Source organism: Octodon degus, unplaced genomic scaffold (genome assembly GCF_000260255.1).
Source record: "Octodon degus isolate 3935 unplaced genomic scaffold, OctDeg1.0 scaffold00214, whole genome shotgun sequence".
Classification (NCBI taxonomy): Eukaryota; Metazoa; Chordata; class Mammalia; order Rodentia; family Octodontidae; genus Octodon; species Octodon degus.
In genome coordinates, this window is record NW_004524790.1 from 513,365 (window position 1) to 529,967 (window position 16,603).

General features: G+C 41.0%; 1 protein-coding gene across 3 annotated transcripts in view; it reads left to right on the forward strand.

The window, feature by feature from the left end:
• The window catches only part of Znf558 (zinc finger protein 558), a 29,250-nt gene extending 26,712 nt beyond the window's left edge, over positions 1-2,538 (forward strand). For all 3 annotated transcript variants that reach the window (XM_023705090.1, XM_023705092.1, XM_023705091.1), the window contains one exon: positions 516-2,538. In XM_023705090.1, the coding sequence (XP_023560858.1) occupies positions 516-1,298 (783 nt within the window). In that variant the 3' untranslated portion in view covers positions 1,299-2,538. The remainder of the gene's footprint in view (positions 1-515) is intronic.
• Positions 2,539-16,603: the final 14,065 nt, after the last annotated feature.

Sequence of the window (16,603 nt, forward strand, 5' to 3'; positions counted from 1 at the left end):
ATATATGCAGTGTATTATTTGTTGAAACTGTACTTCCGATTTGATTTGAAACTGTCTCATTGCTGTTTATCAATAAAACTATAAAAAAAAGTTAGAAAAAACATGAAGTAACCCAACGTTATATTTGAGAGATTGTGTCATTGAATGAACTATTGTAAAACCAGTATGATTATGGGAAAAAAGTGTAAGTTAGATACAAACATGTTTCATAACAAAAAAAAAAAAAAAATTTGTGGGGGGGTCAAAACCAAGCTGGACTGTATAGCAAGACCCTGTCTCAGCCACATGAAAATATTTCATTAAATGTGTGACTTGACGTATTAGCTATTCAAAACATAAAATAATCTTTAAATTATCAGAAAATAATGTTATGAATATAAAAAGACTTACCAAACATCTGTTGTTTTTAAGGGCTTACATAGAGCAAAAACCAGTAGTAATAGAATTCCTAGGAGAAAGTTTGTACAAAAAGAAATGTCAGGAATATTATAAATTATATTTATTCATCTCAACAGGAGAAAAGTCGTCGTGGAGTGAAAATCAATGAATGTAATCAGTGTTTTAAGATCTTCAGCACAAAATCTAACCTCACTCAGCATAAGAGAATTCATACTGGAGAAAAGCCTTATGACTGTAATCAGTGTGGGAAATCCTTCAGCAGTAGATCTTACCTTACTATTCACAGGAGAATCCATAATGGGGAGAAACCCTATGAATGCAATCACTGTGGCAAAGCCTTTAGTGATCCTTCATCCCTCAGACTGCATGTGAGAATTCACACCGGAGAAAAACCTTACGAATGTAACCAGTGTTTTCATGTCTTCCGCACTAGCTGTAACCTTAAGAGCCACAAGAGAATCCATACGGGGGAGAATCACCATGAGTGTAATCAATGTGGAAAGGCCTTTAGCACAAGATCCTCCCTGACTGGACACAACAGCATTCATACAGGGGAGAAACCTTACGAGTGTCATGATTGTGGGAAAGCCTTCAGGAAGAGCTCCTATCTGACGCAGCATGTAAGAACTCACACAGGAGAAAAACCCTATGAGTGCAATGAGTGTGGCAAATCCTTTAGCAGTAGCTTTTCTCTAACAGTACATAAGAGAATACATACTGGAGAGAAACCCTATGAATGCAGCGACTGTGGAAAAGCCTTTAATAATCTCTCAGCTGTTAAGAAGCACTTAAGAACTCACACTGGAGAAAAACCCTATGAATGTAACCATTGTGGAAAATCTTTCACTAGTAACTCTTACCTTTCCGTGCATAAGAGAATACATAACAGGTGGATATGAATTGGAATGAGAAATTACTATAGGAAATTTCTGTGAGAAAGCTCTTGTCGACCTCTCAACGTGAGAGAACTCACAACAGATATATAGGTTATCTGTTGCTGCATAAAAAGTCATTCCCCAAAACTGGCTGCAGAATTCAGGAACAGGTTAGCTCCATAATTCTGGTTCAGGCTCTTTCATGAGATCGCAATTCAGATGTCAGGTAGAGCTGTGGTCAACTGAAGTCTTTACTAATGAAGGATTTACTTCCATGTGGCTCCCTCCCGTGTCAGAAAATTAGTTCCAGTTGTTGACAGGAGATCCTTAGTTCCTCTGCATGTAGGTTTTTGCAGCCTGGCAGCAAGTTTTCCTCAGACCAAGTGATGGGAGAGCTAGTGAAGAAATCATGTTTCTTATGACCTGTCACCAGAAGGATGTATTTGCACTTTCCTTATCATACTGTTACACATAGTCCAATCCTGATAACAGTGTACAAGAATATAATAGGAAGTTGTGAGTACTAGGAGACAGAGATCACTGGAAACCATCTAGGAAACTTGCCAAGAATTTAATAAAAGCCTTCAGCACACCTTCATCCTTCCATTCAATATGAAATGTTATTCATTTAACTCTCCCATTAATTTTGGAGGGAAATCTACTGAGTACAGTATATGTGATAAAACTTCCAGCTCGCAAGGCGTGGTAGCACATGCCTATAGTCCCAGCACTTGGGAAGCTAAGGTAGAAGGATCACTATGTAGCAAGTTCAGGGACAGCCTGAACTCCATAGTAAGACCCTGTTTCAACAAAAACCAAAACAACCCCAAAGCTACCACAGCACAAACTCACATTAGTATGCCCAGAAAAACCTACACAATGAAAGGAAAGCCTTCAGCTGCAATTCTTGAGAATTATGTGAGAAACCCTATGGAGTTCATCCAAGTGCAAAAGCCTGATGGTCTTCTTTTCAGACACATGTGAAATCAGAAAACTGATTTCCACATGTGAAATGTGGAAAACTAATACAAGTATTCATGTTACTGAGTTACTGATGGTGGGGTGCTCTGTTTGTAGCGACTTTAGGAAAACCTTGAACATTCTCTAATTTTTAAAAAGATGTGAGAATTTTTTTACAGAGAGAAAACTGTTGAATGTCATTGGTATTGGAAGACTTTCCATTTTCCCATATTCAGTAGAAAACTTGTAACTATAAAGAAAGGGCGAGGAAGAAATACTGTATTGAACTGAATGCGGTATTTTTAAGGGGAGATGGCTCAGTAGAACAGGCACTTGCCTGGCAAGTGCAAGGGCCTGAGTTCAATCCCCAGTTCCGCCAAAAAAATAAAAATAAAGGGAGAAAGCTTTCTAAGAGGCTACTTATAAAAACACTCCCCAGAGGCAAAACCTATAAGTATTAATTCTGAAAGTTTTTCATTGATTCCTCTCCAAAACATTTATATGATAGAACAAACTCTGTGGTAGAATACCTCAGCCTCAGCTCTTCACTAAGGGACTACACAGTAATTGATACTGAGAACAAAAAGTGTAAGTGAAGCTGGGTTAGCATTCCCATTTTCTACTCTAGATTTGACCACTGATTCATTAATTATAGTCTTTGTTTCGTGTAGACATTTATATCTGTTTCTCAAACCCTAAGGTTGAATGCAATCTATTATTTGTTCTTTATAAACATTAGTGGATTGCACATATACAGATGCAGTATTTCTAAATACTCCATGAATGCATTTATTTATCATGAAATGATACCTCTGATACTTTTTTTCTAAGTGATACTTTTGTCAGAATGTGTAGAGTTCAGGCCAGCCAGATAGCAGACTGAAGTGCCTGCTTAGGCAAAGCACGAGGACCAAGGTTCAATCCCCAGCACTACATGCCATGCTTGCCCCGCCCACAGGACGCAATTGAGACAGGGTATAGTGGTACGCACCTGTAATCCCAGTGCTTTGGAGGCTTAAAAAAAAGGATCACTACAAGTCTGATCTGTGTAGTGAGACCCCGTAGACCCTGTACTAGATACATTTTTTAAAAGGTGTAGATTTAGTTGTATTGATTCTTTTTTTTCCTCTGTGCTAGTATCACAGAAGCCATTAGCTTCTTTCCCAATGCTTGTGCTCCCCTCCTTTTTTAAAAGAAACATTCCCAAACTGAGCAATATTGAGAATAAACCACCAGGCTTTCTTGACATCCAGACAGACTTTGTTCCATTCTGGTGGCTGTGAGAATTAGGTAAAGTCATTTTGAGGCTTGAAGAACCATCTCACTTGTTTTCTTTACCCACTTTTTATTTACCTTACGGAAAGTGGCCTCAAGGTCTGGAGAACAAAGAACTGTTACACACATACACAAACACACACACACACACACACACACACACACACACACGTGGACAGAAGCTACAGTGAAGCAAAAAAAAACTGCTTGATTTTCCCCAAGACACATATGGGCTGTGTCAGCTCTAGACTTCTTAATAAGACTTACATGTGAGCAAATGTAACCCCAGACCAGTGGAAGCCAAAGCGATTTGTCGTTTTTGAGGTATTTTTGTTAACTTTGAACTGAATACAGTATTTTTAAGGCCAACTTCGTAGTTTGCCCAATGTTATCAGTATCTCATGTGTCTTTCCAAATGATGTATATTCTCCAATATGTTCATATAGAATACATGGAATTTAAGCTAATTGTGTTTTCATTGTATGTTCAGATTTTCTTTTAACTTTAGTGGTAACAGTATAGTAAAGCCTCCCATTATGATTGTGGATTAACGTTCTTGTAATTGTGTGTTTTTTTCCCCTTATTTATTTGGCTAATACTATAACTGGGTGTATATAGATAGGATCAGATGTTTTCATGTGAATTGTTCCTTTTGTGGGTCCCCTATTTTTATATAGCTAAGAATCATAATACCTTGATAATCAGTGGTGAAGTATGTAGAACATTTTCTACATAGGCAAAAACACCTTATAAATACTGAGTATAGTAAGGCCTCACTTCATGAACACTTCTATTTCTAAACATTTTACTTCACAAATGAAAGCATTTAGCAACATTTGCTGCCATTAGCAAACAACGTATGACATACATGATTGTGGCATCTTCCCCACACAAAACAACTGCAGCCATCTCCCCCACATCCTAGAACAAATGAAGTGTATAAACTGAGTTACCACTGTGTCATTATTCACTTGAGTTATGTTTTATTCACACAGAAGTTACTTGCCTGAGTTCACTGGCCAAGAGTAGAGCCCAGATTTGAACCTGGACAGTCCATGGTGGTAACCGCTATCCTATTAAGTACACTCAATGGGCCAAGCAAGATTTTTAAGCACCACAGCCCTTCATTCTAATGGAAAGTGTTGAATTTTAGAAAAATTTAAAAATGAGTTACATGCTTTTCAGCTCAAAAACCACACTAATTCTTTTAAGAGAGTAGTCTTATATTTTCTGTGCAGTAGTTGAGAAACTTCAGGAGCTGAGCAGAGATCTTGATGAGACATGAATTTCCGTGGCAAGAACCGTCTGGGCAAAGACCTGTGATGAGTAAGTTGGTTCCAGGTGATATTGAGGCAGCAGAAGAAATGTGGTAGATCCTGCTCTCATGTCATTGCTCGACTTTTTCTTCTATTTTCAAGCAGTTAGCATATTGTCAAATGTCCCTCATAAGTTCCTATGTTGAAGGCTTGACCCAGAGTGCCAGCAGTTTTCAGAGTTCAGGCCTTTAGTAGGTGACTGGGTGATGAGAGCTGTGCCTTCATTGATGGATTAATCATTGATCGGTTTGAAATTATGTGGCACTTTGTTAAGTAAAATTCTGTATGAGTTGTCAATAAATAAAGTGAAAAAAATTTAAAAATAAAAATAAAAATAGACAAGAATAAACTGCTGGAAAAAAATGAAATTATGTGGCATTACAAGAAAGTAGTGGAAATGGGACCAGTTGGAAATTAGCAAGTCTTGGAGCCATGCTCTTGGAGGCCATCTTGTCTTTGATCCCTTTCTCTCCCACTCTGCCCCCTGACAAGATGTTTCCATCTTGCAGCGGGCCTAAAAACAATGAAGCCAGTGCACTGTGGACAGCATCCATGAGCCAAACTAAACCTTTCTTGTTTAAAGTTGTTATTCTTGGGTATTTAGCCATAGCAATGGAAAGCTTGGACTTTAAACTTATAGGTAAGGTGGTCCCTCACTTATCATAGAGGTTATGTTACAGACTCCCCTGTGATGAGTGACAATCAGAATAGCAATGTTATATTTTAGTAGTTATATATATTTAAGGCTTTATAAATCCACACTTTTAAAAAAACACTGCTTATGTTCTTAACCATTTTCTAAACTCATAATTTTAACAAGTATACTGTACCATAAAATCCCATGATATGGTGAAAAATCTGTGATAAATAATTTAATTTTTTTTGAAAACCCGTGAGACAGTGAGTTGGTTTGACAAAAGTCAAACTACAAAATAGCGAGGGGTTACTATATCTAGTGAGAGAATAGTACATGAGGAAAGAAATGCTGGCATGGTTAAATTATAGACTGTGTTATACATTGAGTGTGGAGAGGAAAACATTTGGCACTCAGTAGAACAATTTGCATAATGTTCCTTGGCCAAGTTGGGTGGTAAATAACCAAATGCAGAAGCTGTGTCCCCAAAGGGAGTGGTAACCAATGTCCAGACCTCTCAGCCTCAAGGGTTTAAGCTTCATGAGTCACCTAGACCAGCAGAGGTGAGAGCTGAGGGAGAAGGGAAGCCAGAAAAGGGTAGCAGATAGCTGTGGTAACAAGTATCACCTCCCCCTGTGATGGGAGGGCCCTGGCCATAATTGGTTTCATTGCTTTTCCTCTATACACCTCTCCAGGCAACAAGGCCATCCCAAATCCTGGGCATACTTTAAGAAGCAAGTCCACTGGAGTGGCATAAATGATGTGCTACAAAGAATCCCGTATTGTGTTTTCCAGATTCCTCACAACTAACCCACTCTTCAGCAGACAGAAGCATTGGCTGCTGATTGCCCAGGCTGTCATCCACCTGAGAATTTCTTAGGCCAAAGGAGAGTACATGAAATAGAATGGCATCTTCCCAGGCAGCCCACTTCTCCTGACCTGTTGATTGTGGGAAGGGGAGAGGGCCAACGTACAAAGGCCCAGGTCCTTTGCCTTAATCTGGGATTCACCTCTAGGACCACACGACCTTCATGGTTCCCTATGGGACCAACATCAGCTGTATTATTATTTACCACAATTTCACCTCTTTTCTCCTCCCAAACCTAGTTCTCTCCTTTAGATGTTATGTCTCTGGGAGGATTCAATAGAGTATGTTAAACAAAAAGTTTTGCCTCAACTCAAAGAATATCACGCTAGTAAATGAACAGCCTGATTTGGATGAAGGCCTGGCAGAGATGAGGAAGAACATGAAATGGGTCATAGAAAGCTCCAAGAGCCTTAGCAGGGAATAGCTACTAAAAGCTAAAGAGTTGGTGAGAAATTTCACAGGACATTAGAGATCAACTTTTTTTTTTTTCTTTTCTTTTTGAGACAGGGTGTCGTTATGCAGTCCAGGCTGGCCCTGAACTCACTTTGTAGCCCAGGATGGCCTCAAACTTGCAGCAATCCTCTTGTCTTGGCCTCCTGATTGCTGAGATTACAGGTGTGTGCCACCATGCCCAGCTCGAGATTGATTTCTGGGATGTTCAGTGTAGAGTAAACTTGAAGAAAGCAGAGTTTCATTTAACTCTCTCTGGAAATGTCACACCATGAAACTAAGTTTTATGTACTAAAAATGAGGAACACATCTTAGGAATAAATTCAAAACTGAAATGTTCTATTAATAACTGACCGCCATTCCTACAAGATTCTTAAGTAAATTGGTTACTGAATGAGGAATTGTGTATAGTATGTACATTATTCAGAACAAAGAAATAGTCAAAGGAAATTCAAACTATATTACCTTGCTTTTTTTTTTATTTTATTTTTATTTTTTGGCACCAGGGATCAAACTTAGTTCCTTGAGCTTGCCGAGCTGGTACTTATGCCACTGAGCTATCTCTGCAGCCCACTGACTTTTTATGTGCTTCACTTTTCCATGTGGTCTTGTATAACAGGACATAAAGCTACTGTGCAGTACATCAGCAAGACTTACGGCACTACATAAACAAGGTGTGCTGTATAGAAAAAGCATAATGAGGCTGTATTATCACCTGTACAGAACTGTACATCTCCCCAAAAAAGCAAAAGGACAGTCATAAAGACTGGTCACCACACTTTTGACTGAACAATTGTCAACAAGGTGGGGTGGTAAATGGAGAATATCTATTAGACATCCTATTCTCAAAATAGTTTGATGAAAGTAAGTGGTTATCTTCACCACTTACTTGTTCTCCAGAAGCCTTTAAAATTCAGCTGCCAGGAACCTCATATGAGCAATATTGATCCCTCACACGTTGGAAAAGGCAGGGATGAAAATGACTCAGAAAATCCAGCACGTTTTCTGGAACAGCATTGATACAGAAAGCATTTGCCAATAATCGAGATTGCCAGACAGATTCAAGCCAGATAGGATTTTCAGCAAATCGCTGAAGTGTGTATCACTGTGTTTCCTCACGTGTCCCTTTCCTGGCATCCAGGTAGCTTCTATGCAACCTTACGAGTTCTATTTGGTCACATGGTTGCCATTGCTGGAAGCTCTGTTTGAATTGTGCACGGAGGCTCATGAAAGAAAGAGCTTGTCCAGTTCATTGCAAGGCACCAATGAAAGGAAAATACTAATAAGATACCACAAAATTGTGAACCTACTTGACCCTCAAAGTCATTGAACATTCTAAATAACGTTGACAGCGAGACCAGCATTAATAGAGCCACTCCTCGCTCTGCCTCTGCAGTAAATACCTTGGAGGAGAGAAGGACATAGCGTGTAGTAAAGGAGCTGCCCAGCCAGGACTGCAAGACAAAAATTAAACACATACAGAGGACAAGATGTAGACATGATATCTTGTCTAAACAGTATTAGTACAAGCTTTTCTTCTCAATGAACTAAGAGAAACTAGCTGTATGTCTATCCTATCTTGTGTATACATATATACATATGTATTGTTCTTCCCACAACAAAACGGTATCTTATTTATACTTTTGCAAAGTTAGTAACGTGACACAAGGTTGCCTAGTGACTAATAGCTGACCTTAACCATACAGGATGTTTATCTCAGGACTGAGGTAGCTTGTTTGCTTTAGGCATTGAGGTCCAGTCCCACCCTACACACTTTTGATCCATTTCCTAGCTTCCTTGTCTCCCAACAATCCACCTTTTTTGTTTTGTTTTCTCAGAAATGGATGTTCCATTGCAGTTAGAGAAGCTGTATTGGAGAAGTCTTTTTGTTTTTTTTCGGCAGAACTGGGGATTGAACTCAGACCCTTGTGCTTGCCAAGGAAGCACTTATCCCACTGAGCCATCTCCCTGGCCCCAAAAGGCAGAAGAATTTTTTTACAGCCTCAGGATGCCTTCAGTGCAGGTCTGGTTTGACTTGAGGATCTGGGACTCGAACCACAGCATCCTGAGCCTGACTGCTTTGTTTAAGCAGGCACTTAAACACCTGAGCTAATGGGCAGGCCTCTGGAGAAGTCTTTAAAGGACCTTTTCATACTTGATGCCAACTACTACGAAGACAATATGCAATATATTAATTATTGTAACTGTCCTAACCTATTTTAAAACTGTGTCACTGCTATTGTACCTTTTTTCTCATTAAAATGAATTAAAAATAAAAAAAAATTTAAGATTTTTTAAAAATTTAAACACATAAACTGAGCGTGGTGGCACGCACCTGTAATCCTAGCACTCTGGAGGCTGAGACAGGATCATTGTGAGTTTGAGACCAGGCTGGCCTTCAAGTGAGCTCAAGGCCAGCCTGAGCTACATAGCAAGACCTTGTCTCAAAAAGATCAATAATAATAATGGGGCTGAGGAGATGGTTCAGTAGAATAAACGCTTCCCTGGCAAGAGCAAGGGCCTGAATTCAATCCCTGATTCCACCAAAAAAAAAAAAAACCATAAAATAATCACAGATTCAAGACAAACAGTGATTGTTAACTGTTCAATTTCCTGTGTTCAGGAAATGTATGAGGTTTTTTTGTTTTTGTTTTGGTGGAACTGGGAATTGAACTCAGACCCTTGCGCTTGCCGGGGAAGTGCTTATTCTACTGAGCCATCTCCCCAGCCCCTGTGTTCAGGAAATGAATGTATGACTCTTAAGAAAATATGTGGTTCCATATGCGATGAGACATTTCCCCCTTGCAGAAGCTTTCAAAGGTAGTGTCATTTGTATAGAGTTAGGCTGGGGAGATAGATCAACTTGTTAAATGCCTGCCTCGCAAGTGCAAGGTTCTGAACTTGACCCCCAGCACCAGAAAAAAAAAAACTGACATTTTTATAGTTTGTTGTGGAGGACCCCCTGAGCAGCTCTCCTTGAAAGAAGTGCAGCGGTCTCCGTTTTGACTGCACCTGACCCTATTTCCTCGTATTGTTCTGTACAGAGCTGGCTAGCACTTCTGTTTATCCTTCAGTTGGCCTTAAGCAATGTAATTGGTCTAGCTGAGGTGCTGGTGATAGTCTTTGAAGGTGGCGTGCGTGTTTCCCTGGTACCTACACCTGCTGCTCTTTAATGTGAGCTGGGTTGAGACAGGATGGTAGAGCTAATGCTCCACACTGCCAGCTATGATGAGCCTCGAGACAGAGGCTATGACTTCCTGGGGATTGAAAGACTACATCAAAGCTGAAGCACCAGACCCCCCAAAACATTGGATGCTATCTCTATGGCATATTATAATGCGGATTACTTTCTTTGCATATCCTCTCTGCATATAGTGGAGGTAAATGTAGGTCACCCACAGCTCTCTATGGTCACCTTCTTCCCACAATTCTCGGTCAATCCTCAAGCCACTCCCCCACTGAATAAAAACTGGGTGAGGCCCTGGGTTGCTCTCTTTGTTCCAAGAAGCCATCTTCATGGCTGAACTTAGAGCCCTTTGACTCCCCAGTGATTGAAAATATAATTTAGTGTCTTTGTTTTCACCGTGGGTTGCATTGTAAGTGGTATATTGGAATCAACTTGATGGGGTTCCAATAACATCACTTTGGGATTGCAAACATTGGCTTCTTGGACCGAGACGAGGGCCTGGAGGGGCTCCGACAGTTTGTGTGTATCTGAGAGTTGATTTCACTCCAGATGAGCCAGTTGTATTGTATCTTGAGGAACTGTTGGAAGCAAACCTTCCTGAGAAGTGAACCAAATTTTAGAAAAGGATATACTAATAAGTGTTTCTGCCTTTGGCACAGCTGTTGCTCCTATATGACCAACAAATCCTGTAAAAACATGCTCCACAGCACTCTTTTCTGCCTCACAACAGGCAAACCGGCTATTTTTTGGATATAGGGACAGAAAACACCACCACACATATAAGGGGGCTTGATTGGCCTCAGTATGAAAAAAAAAATTTTTTTTAGCTCTTGTCCTTGCCTCAATCCCCTAAATAAATGGATGGGAAATGGCTTAAATGAAAGAGACAGTAGTGTGATTTTGGTGACTCCACAGAGGTCAGAACTCTCCAGAGTAAAGACTGTGGGAGAAAAGATTTTTCTGGGAGTTTAGACAGCTTCTCTGCACAGCCTGTGTTCATTTCACGGATTTAGGGGCTGAACAAGGACCCAAGGTCAATCCCCAATACCACATGCTATGCTGGTCCCAAGTCCCTGGGTGTGCCATGTTGGTCCCTAAACCAGGCGAGGTGGTGCATGCCTGTAATCCCAGCACTAGAGAGGTTGAGACAGGAGGATCACTATGAGTCTGAACTTCATAGTGAGACCCTGTATCCAATAAATAAAGAAATATTTTTAATTTACTTTCTAAAGAGAGTATAAAACAGTATTAAAACAGAAAAGCATTACAAGTGATACAGTGTTTCACTTAACAATGTAATATGAATTTCACAGTATTTGTTGTAATGCATAGTGTTGTCTTCCAACCAGTTATTCATATTACCAAATATATTCATGGAAAATTGGAAGAAAAAAGAAAAATAGAAAGAAATGTAGGGCTGGCCAAATAGCTTAACAGATTAAAGTGCCTGCAAGCAGGTGCAGGGCCTGGGGTTTGATACCCCAGCCCCTGCCGTGCCAGCCCCACCCCAGAGAGCACTGAGACAGCAATTGAGACTGGGTGTAGTGGCACACCTGTAATCCCAGCTCTTGGGAGGCTGCACACAGGTGGATCACTATGAGTCTGATGTAGTAGTGAGACCCTGAACACCCTGTAGACCCCCCCCTAAAATACAGAAAAAGAAAAAGAAAAAAGAAAGAAATGTATAAGAAGTTAAGAGAAAAACTACAAAAATTAAAAAAATGAGACAAAACAAATTAAGCATTATCTGTTCCTTTCCACAGAGCAGCAGAAATGCACAGTACAGTTGTCCAAACCATCCTGCTTACATACATAGATATATCTCTTTCCCCCACTCCCTCTCCTGTCTTTCTCAACTCAGTAACTCTTTCCTTTTGAATAAGTTCACTCCCTTTTTCCAGTGTCTATTGTACCCTTCAGATTCCATTTTCTTTTTCAGGTTCTCACACTGAGGAGACAATATGATGTTTGCACATGTGGATCTGATTTATTTCACTTGAGTATGGCTCTAGTTGCATCCATTTACTGACAAAAGACTCAAATTTATACTGTTTCATAGCTGAACAATACTCCATTACATAAAAAAATACCACATCTTCTTTATCCATTCTTCAATTGATGGGCATCTGGGTTATTTCCAGGTTAGCTATGACAAATTCAGCTGGTATAAACATGGGTGCACTTATGTTGCTGTGGTAAGAGTTTTTCAGTTCTTCTGGAAAAATATCCAGGAGGGAAATAAATAATGTTTTAAAAAACATAAAAAATTAATTTTATTGAGATGTTTTCAACATGCATAATGATCGCATTCATCATAAAGAATTTGTAGCTGTACACCATGTATCTTTAATTCTTTTCTCTCCCATTCCCTTCAAACAATTATACACAGTAAATATGCACTTATTAGAGTGCTTTTCCATAAGTGGGAAAAAAATTGAAAAGGCACAGGAGGCACCTGGGCATGGTGGCACATGGCCATCATCCCAGCACTCAGGAGCTGAGGCAGGAGGATCGCCCTGAGTTTGAAGCCAATGTGGGCTACACAGTAAAGTCAAGGCCAGCCTGAACTGCATAGTGAAACTCTGTCTCAAAAGGAGATAATAATAATAATAGAAAAAATTGAGAAATGAAAGAAAAGGATTAGAAGCAAGACTAAAGGACAAAAGAAGGTCACTCAAGCCTAAGGAAATTAGTGAAAAAGAGAGAAAGTAAAGAAAAGGAGAAAAAAATAAGAACTAAACTAAAGAACTGAAAAACAGTGCTGAAAACATTCATACACACATGCACACACAAAACAACCAATCAGAAAAAAAGAAAAACCCTTGGGCTGGGGAAATAGCTCAGTAGAATAAGTGCTTTCCTGGCAAGCGCAAGGTCCTGAGTTCAATCCCTGGAACCAGAAAAAAAAGAAAAAACACGACTCCCCGTGATGAACATAATTATTACATATATCTAAGGTATGCTGATAAACTTAATTTTTACTTATTTTTATGTATTTAGTACAGGTCTCACTACACAGATTGGACTTGTAGTGATCCTCCTATTTTCAGCCTCCCAAGTGCTAGGATTACAGGTGCACACCACCGCACCCAGTCTCAATCGCCATCTCAGCACACCCAAAGGCGGGGCCAGCACTGCACACCGGGGATTGAACCCCGATCTCTGTACCTGCCTAAGCAGGTGCTTTAGTCTGCTGAGCTATCTGGCCAGCCCTAAATGAAAAAAAAAAAAAGGCAACAAAATATATTTTTAAAGATCAAAAGCAAAATGTCAAAAATAAGTCTCTCTGATTTCAAACATGTCCTCACTTTCTGGGGTCTCCATTCTGTGGCAGAATCCAATGCAAGGCCTGGCTGCTCATGCTGGTACACAAGTGAGGCTGTCAAAGCTCAGAGCATGTTGGGTAATCCAAGCCAGCTTGGGTAGGACTAGGGCGGGGTGCTGATCCTGTGACTTTCCAATCCACAAAAGTTCTGGTGACACTTGGTCGTGGGCATGGGGCCCAGTTCTTTAACAACACTCCAGGTGTCTCTTGCCAGCCTGACCACAGTTCTTTGACCATGGTGTCTCGCCTGGCTGACCTTTGCCCAGGCACTGTGGGAGCTTTAACTGAGAGCCCTGAGGTGAAGCCAAATCGCAGCTGCTCCGAGCCCCAGGTTCAGGTGGCCGCTACCTGAAGTGGCGTCTTAGCAGGCGCTGTCTCCATGGGATTTGGCAGGTGCTTATGCTATGTTTTTAGGCAACAGTGAAAATCAATTCATCCATCTCTTACCATGAGGGACAACACACAGCCTTCAGGACCCCAAAACAGTGAAGGCCCTCTGTTTTCTTTCAGTCATGGAAAAACAAGTGTCAGGAAATGGAAGATACAGGGAGCCAGAAAAACCTCTGGTTCTATAAGCTGAATATCCTCCCCATTGATGGACATTACTGTCATAAGTCCTTTTTATAGGTACGTTGTACTCATTAGCTTTGATTTCTTTTGTTGTTGAGTTTTTTAGGGGGGTTGGGGTTTTGATGTTTTTGTTTTTGTTCTTTTGTTGTTGTTTTCTTAGACACGATCTCACTGTGCATTCTGGGTTGGCCTTGAACTCACTGTGTAGCTCAGGTTGTCCTCCAACTTGCAGCAGTCCTCCTGCTTCAGCCTTCCTAGAGCTGGTATTGCAGACATGTACCACCACGTCTGGCAAGCTCTGGTTACTAATTATTATTTCCCACCTCTCTCGGAGAACACAGGAAACAGTGGATTTTGTACTTGTGCCATTACTTTTATGATAGTATATCATTCTTGTTTTATTTGATTAAAAAATAACTATATATTTATGGCATTAAATGTGAAGTTTTTATCTGGGTATGTATTATAGAAAAAAAAACTAAGTAATATAACCATCCCTGGAGAAATTTATGACTTCTTTGGGGGTAAGAACATTAAAACTATGAGTCTGAGGACTAGCCAAATAGCTCAGCAGATTAAAGCGCCTGCTTAGGGGCTAGGGAGATGGCTCAGTGGAATAAGCGCTTCCCTGGCAAGCGCAACGGCCTAAATTCAATCCCTGGTTCCGCCAGATGCAGGAGCCAGGAGTTCGATCCCGGCCTGCCCGCCGTGCCCACCCGGCCCCTGGGGCGTGCTGAGATGGCTATTGAAACCAGACGTGGTGGCACGTACCTGTAATCCCAGCATTTGGGAGGCTGAAAACAGGAGGATCACTACGAATCCGACCTATGTAGTGAGACCCTATAGACCCTGTTCTAAATACAAAAAAAAAAGAAAAAAAACGAGTCTGAGATCAAAGCAAATTAGTAACACTCAGTGTATACTCACTCACTATGTCATGTGTCGCTAAGCCCTATTCCTCCGCAGAGCAGCTCGTCTTTTCATAAACGTGAGCTCGAGCAGCAGGTGAAGTCACTCTCTCGGGGTGCAAGGTGGTCTCCCCTCTAGCTTGCTAGGACACCAATTATGTCATCAACAACTCAGTTATGTGGGGGAAGATGGCAAAGTGCGGAGTGCGCTCGAAGGGGGCCATCTCGGCGGCGTGAGCTGTAAGAAATGCAGAGTTCGTGTGTGTTCACCAACGTTCGCACCCAGGGCGGCCTCCCGCCTCCTTACCCTGTCTGCCTCACGGCTAAGACAGCTGGCTCACCACACTCCACCCTACCTCTCGAAACTCAAGCATGAATAAACGCCCGAGTGGAAGACAGGCAGACTTTTCGGAGTGGGGGAGGGGTCCCCGGCGGGAGCAGGGAGGGAGGGAGATGGGAGGGGCGAGGGAAATGAGAGCGATTAGGGATGATGCACATACGCGCGTGCGCTGGTCCCCAAGAGGGACGCGGGTGTCCTGTGCTGCGAACACAGACCAGTAATAAAAATGCTGACATGTGTTGGACGCTATCTGTGGTTTTAACTTTTTTGAAATTTTTAAAAATCTTTTGTTTGTTTATGTGTTTGGCATGTACTTATTTGCTACACAGCTCAGACTCCTAGTGATCCTCCTGTCTCAGTCTCCGCAGAGCTGGGATTACCAGCGTGCCCTACCACGCCTGGTTTCAGTGGCTTGTGTGGAAGCAGTACCCCGGGGTCAAACTTGGGTCTTTGTGCTTGCCAAGTAGGTACTTAGACGGTGTAGCCAACGCCCAGCCTGGTTTTAAGTGTTTAATGGCAACAGATCTGCCACATGATATATATATATATATATATATATATATATATATATATATATCTTAATAATTGTTGTATATATTCTTATTAAAGAAAGGATTCATCTGCTTTTTTACTCTTTGAATTTAAAAGAATAAAAAAAAAACAAGGAATAAATTAAGGTTTATTGAAAGGGAGTTGGGCTGGGGAGATGGCTCAGTGGAATAAGCGCTTCCCTGGCAAGTGCAAGGGCCTGAGTTCAATCCCCAGTTCTGAAAAAAAAAAGGGGGGGGTTAATGTTTAATTTTTTGTCAGTCTTGCATACCTATCTATATCTGGTAATCTGAGCAACAGATTTGATGATAATAATATGTAATCTAACAACCACTGTTAATTTTCTCTTTTTGTTTTGAAGTTATGTGCTGTTTTTATTGTTTTATGTTGCTCTGCTTTTGTCTTTGTTTTTGTTATTTGGGGGGCTTTTTTTTTCCTCTTTAAAATAAAGAAAATAAATAAGCCTGGGGAGATAGCTGAGCAGTCCAAGCGCCTGCCTGGCAAGCGCAAGGACCTGAGTTGGATCCCCAGTACCACATGCTGTGCCGGTCCCGAAACTGGACACAGTGGCACACGGCTGTAATCCCAGCACTGGGGAGGCTGAGACAGGAGGATCATGATGAGTGGGAACTATATAATGAGACCCTGTCTCAAATAAATAAATAAATAAATAAATTTAAAACAAGAACCTGCTTGGGGAGAGCTCAGCAGCGGGCATTGGATCCCGCACTTGCCGTGCTGGTCCCGCCCCCGGGGTGCACTGAGATGGCAATTGAGACTGGCCGTGCTGGTGCACACCTGTAATCCTAGCGCTGGGGAGGCTGAAAAACAGGAAAGATCACTACGAGTCCTATCTACGTAGTAAGACCCTGTAGACCCTGTACTAAATACATAAAAAATAAATAATAAATAAAATTAAAACTCCATTTTTTTTTTTTTTTTTTTTT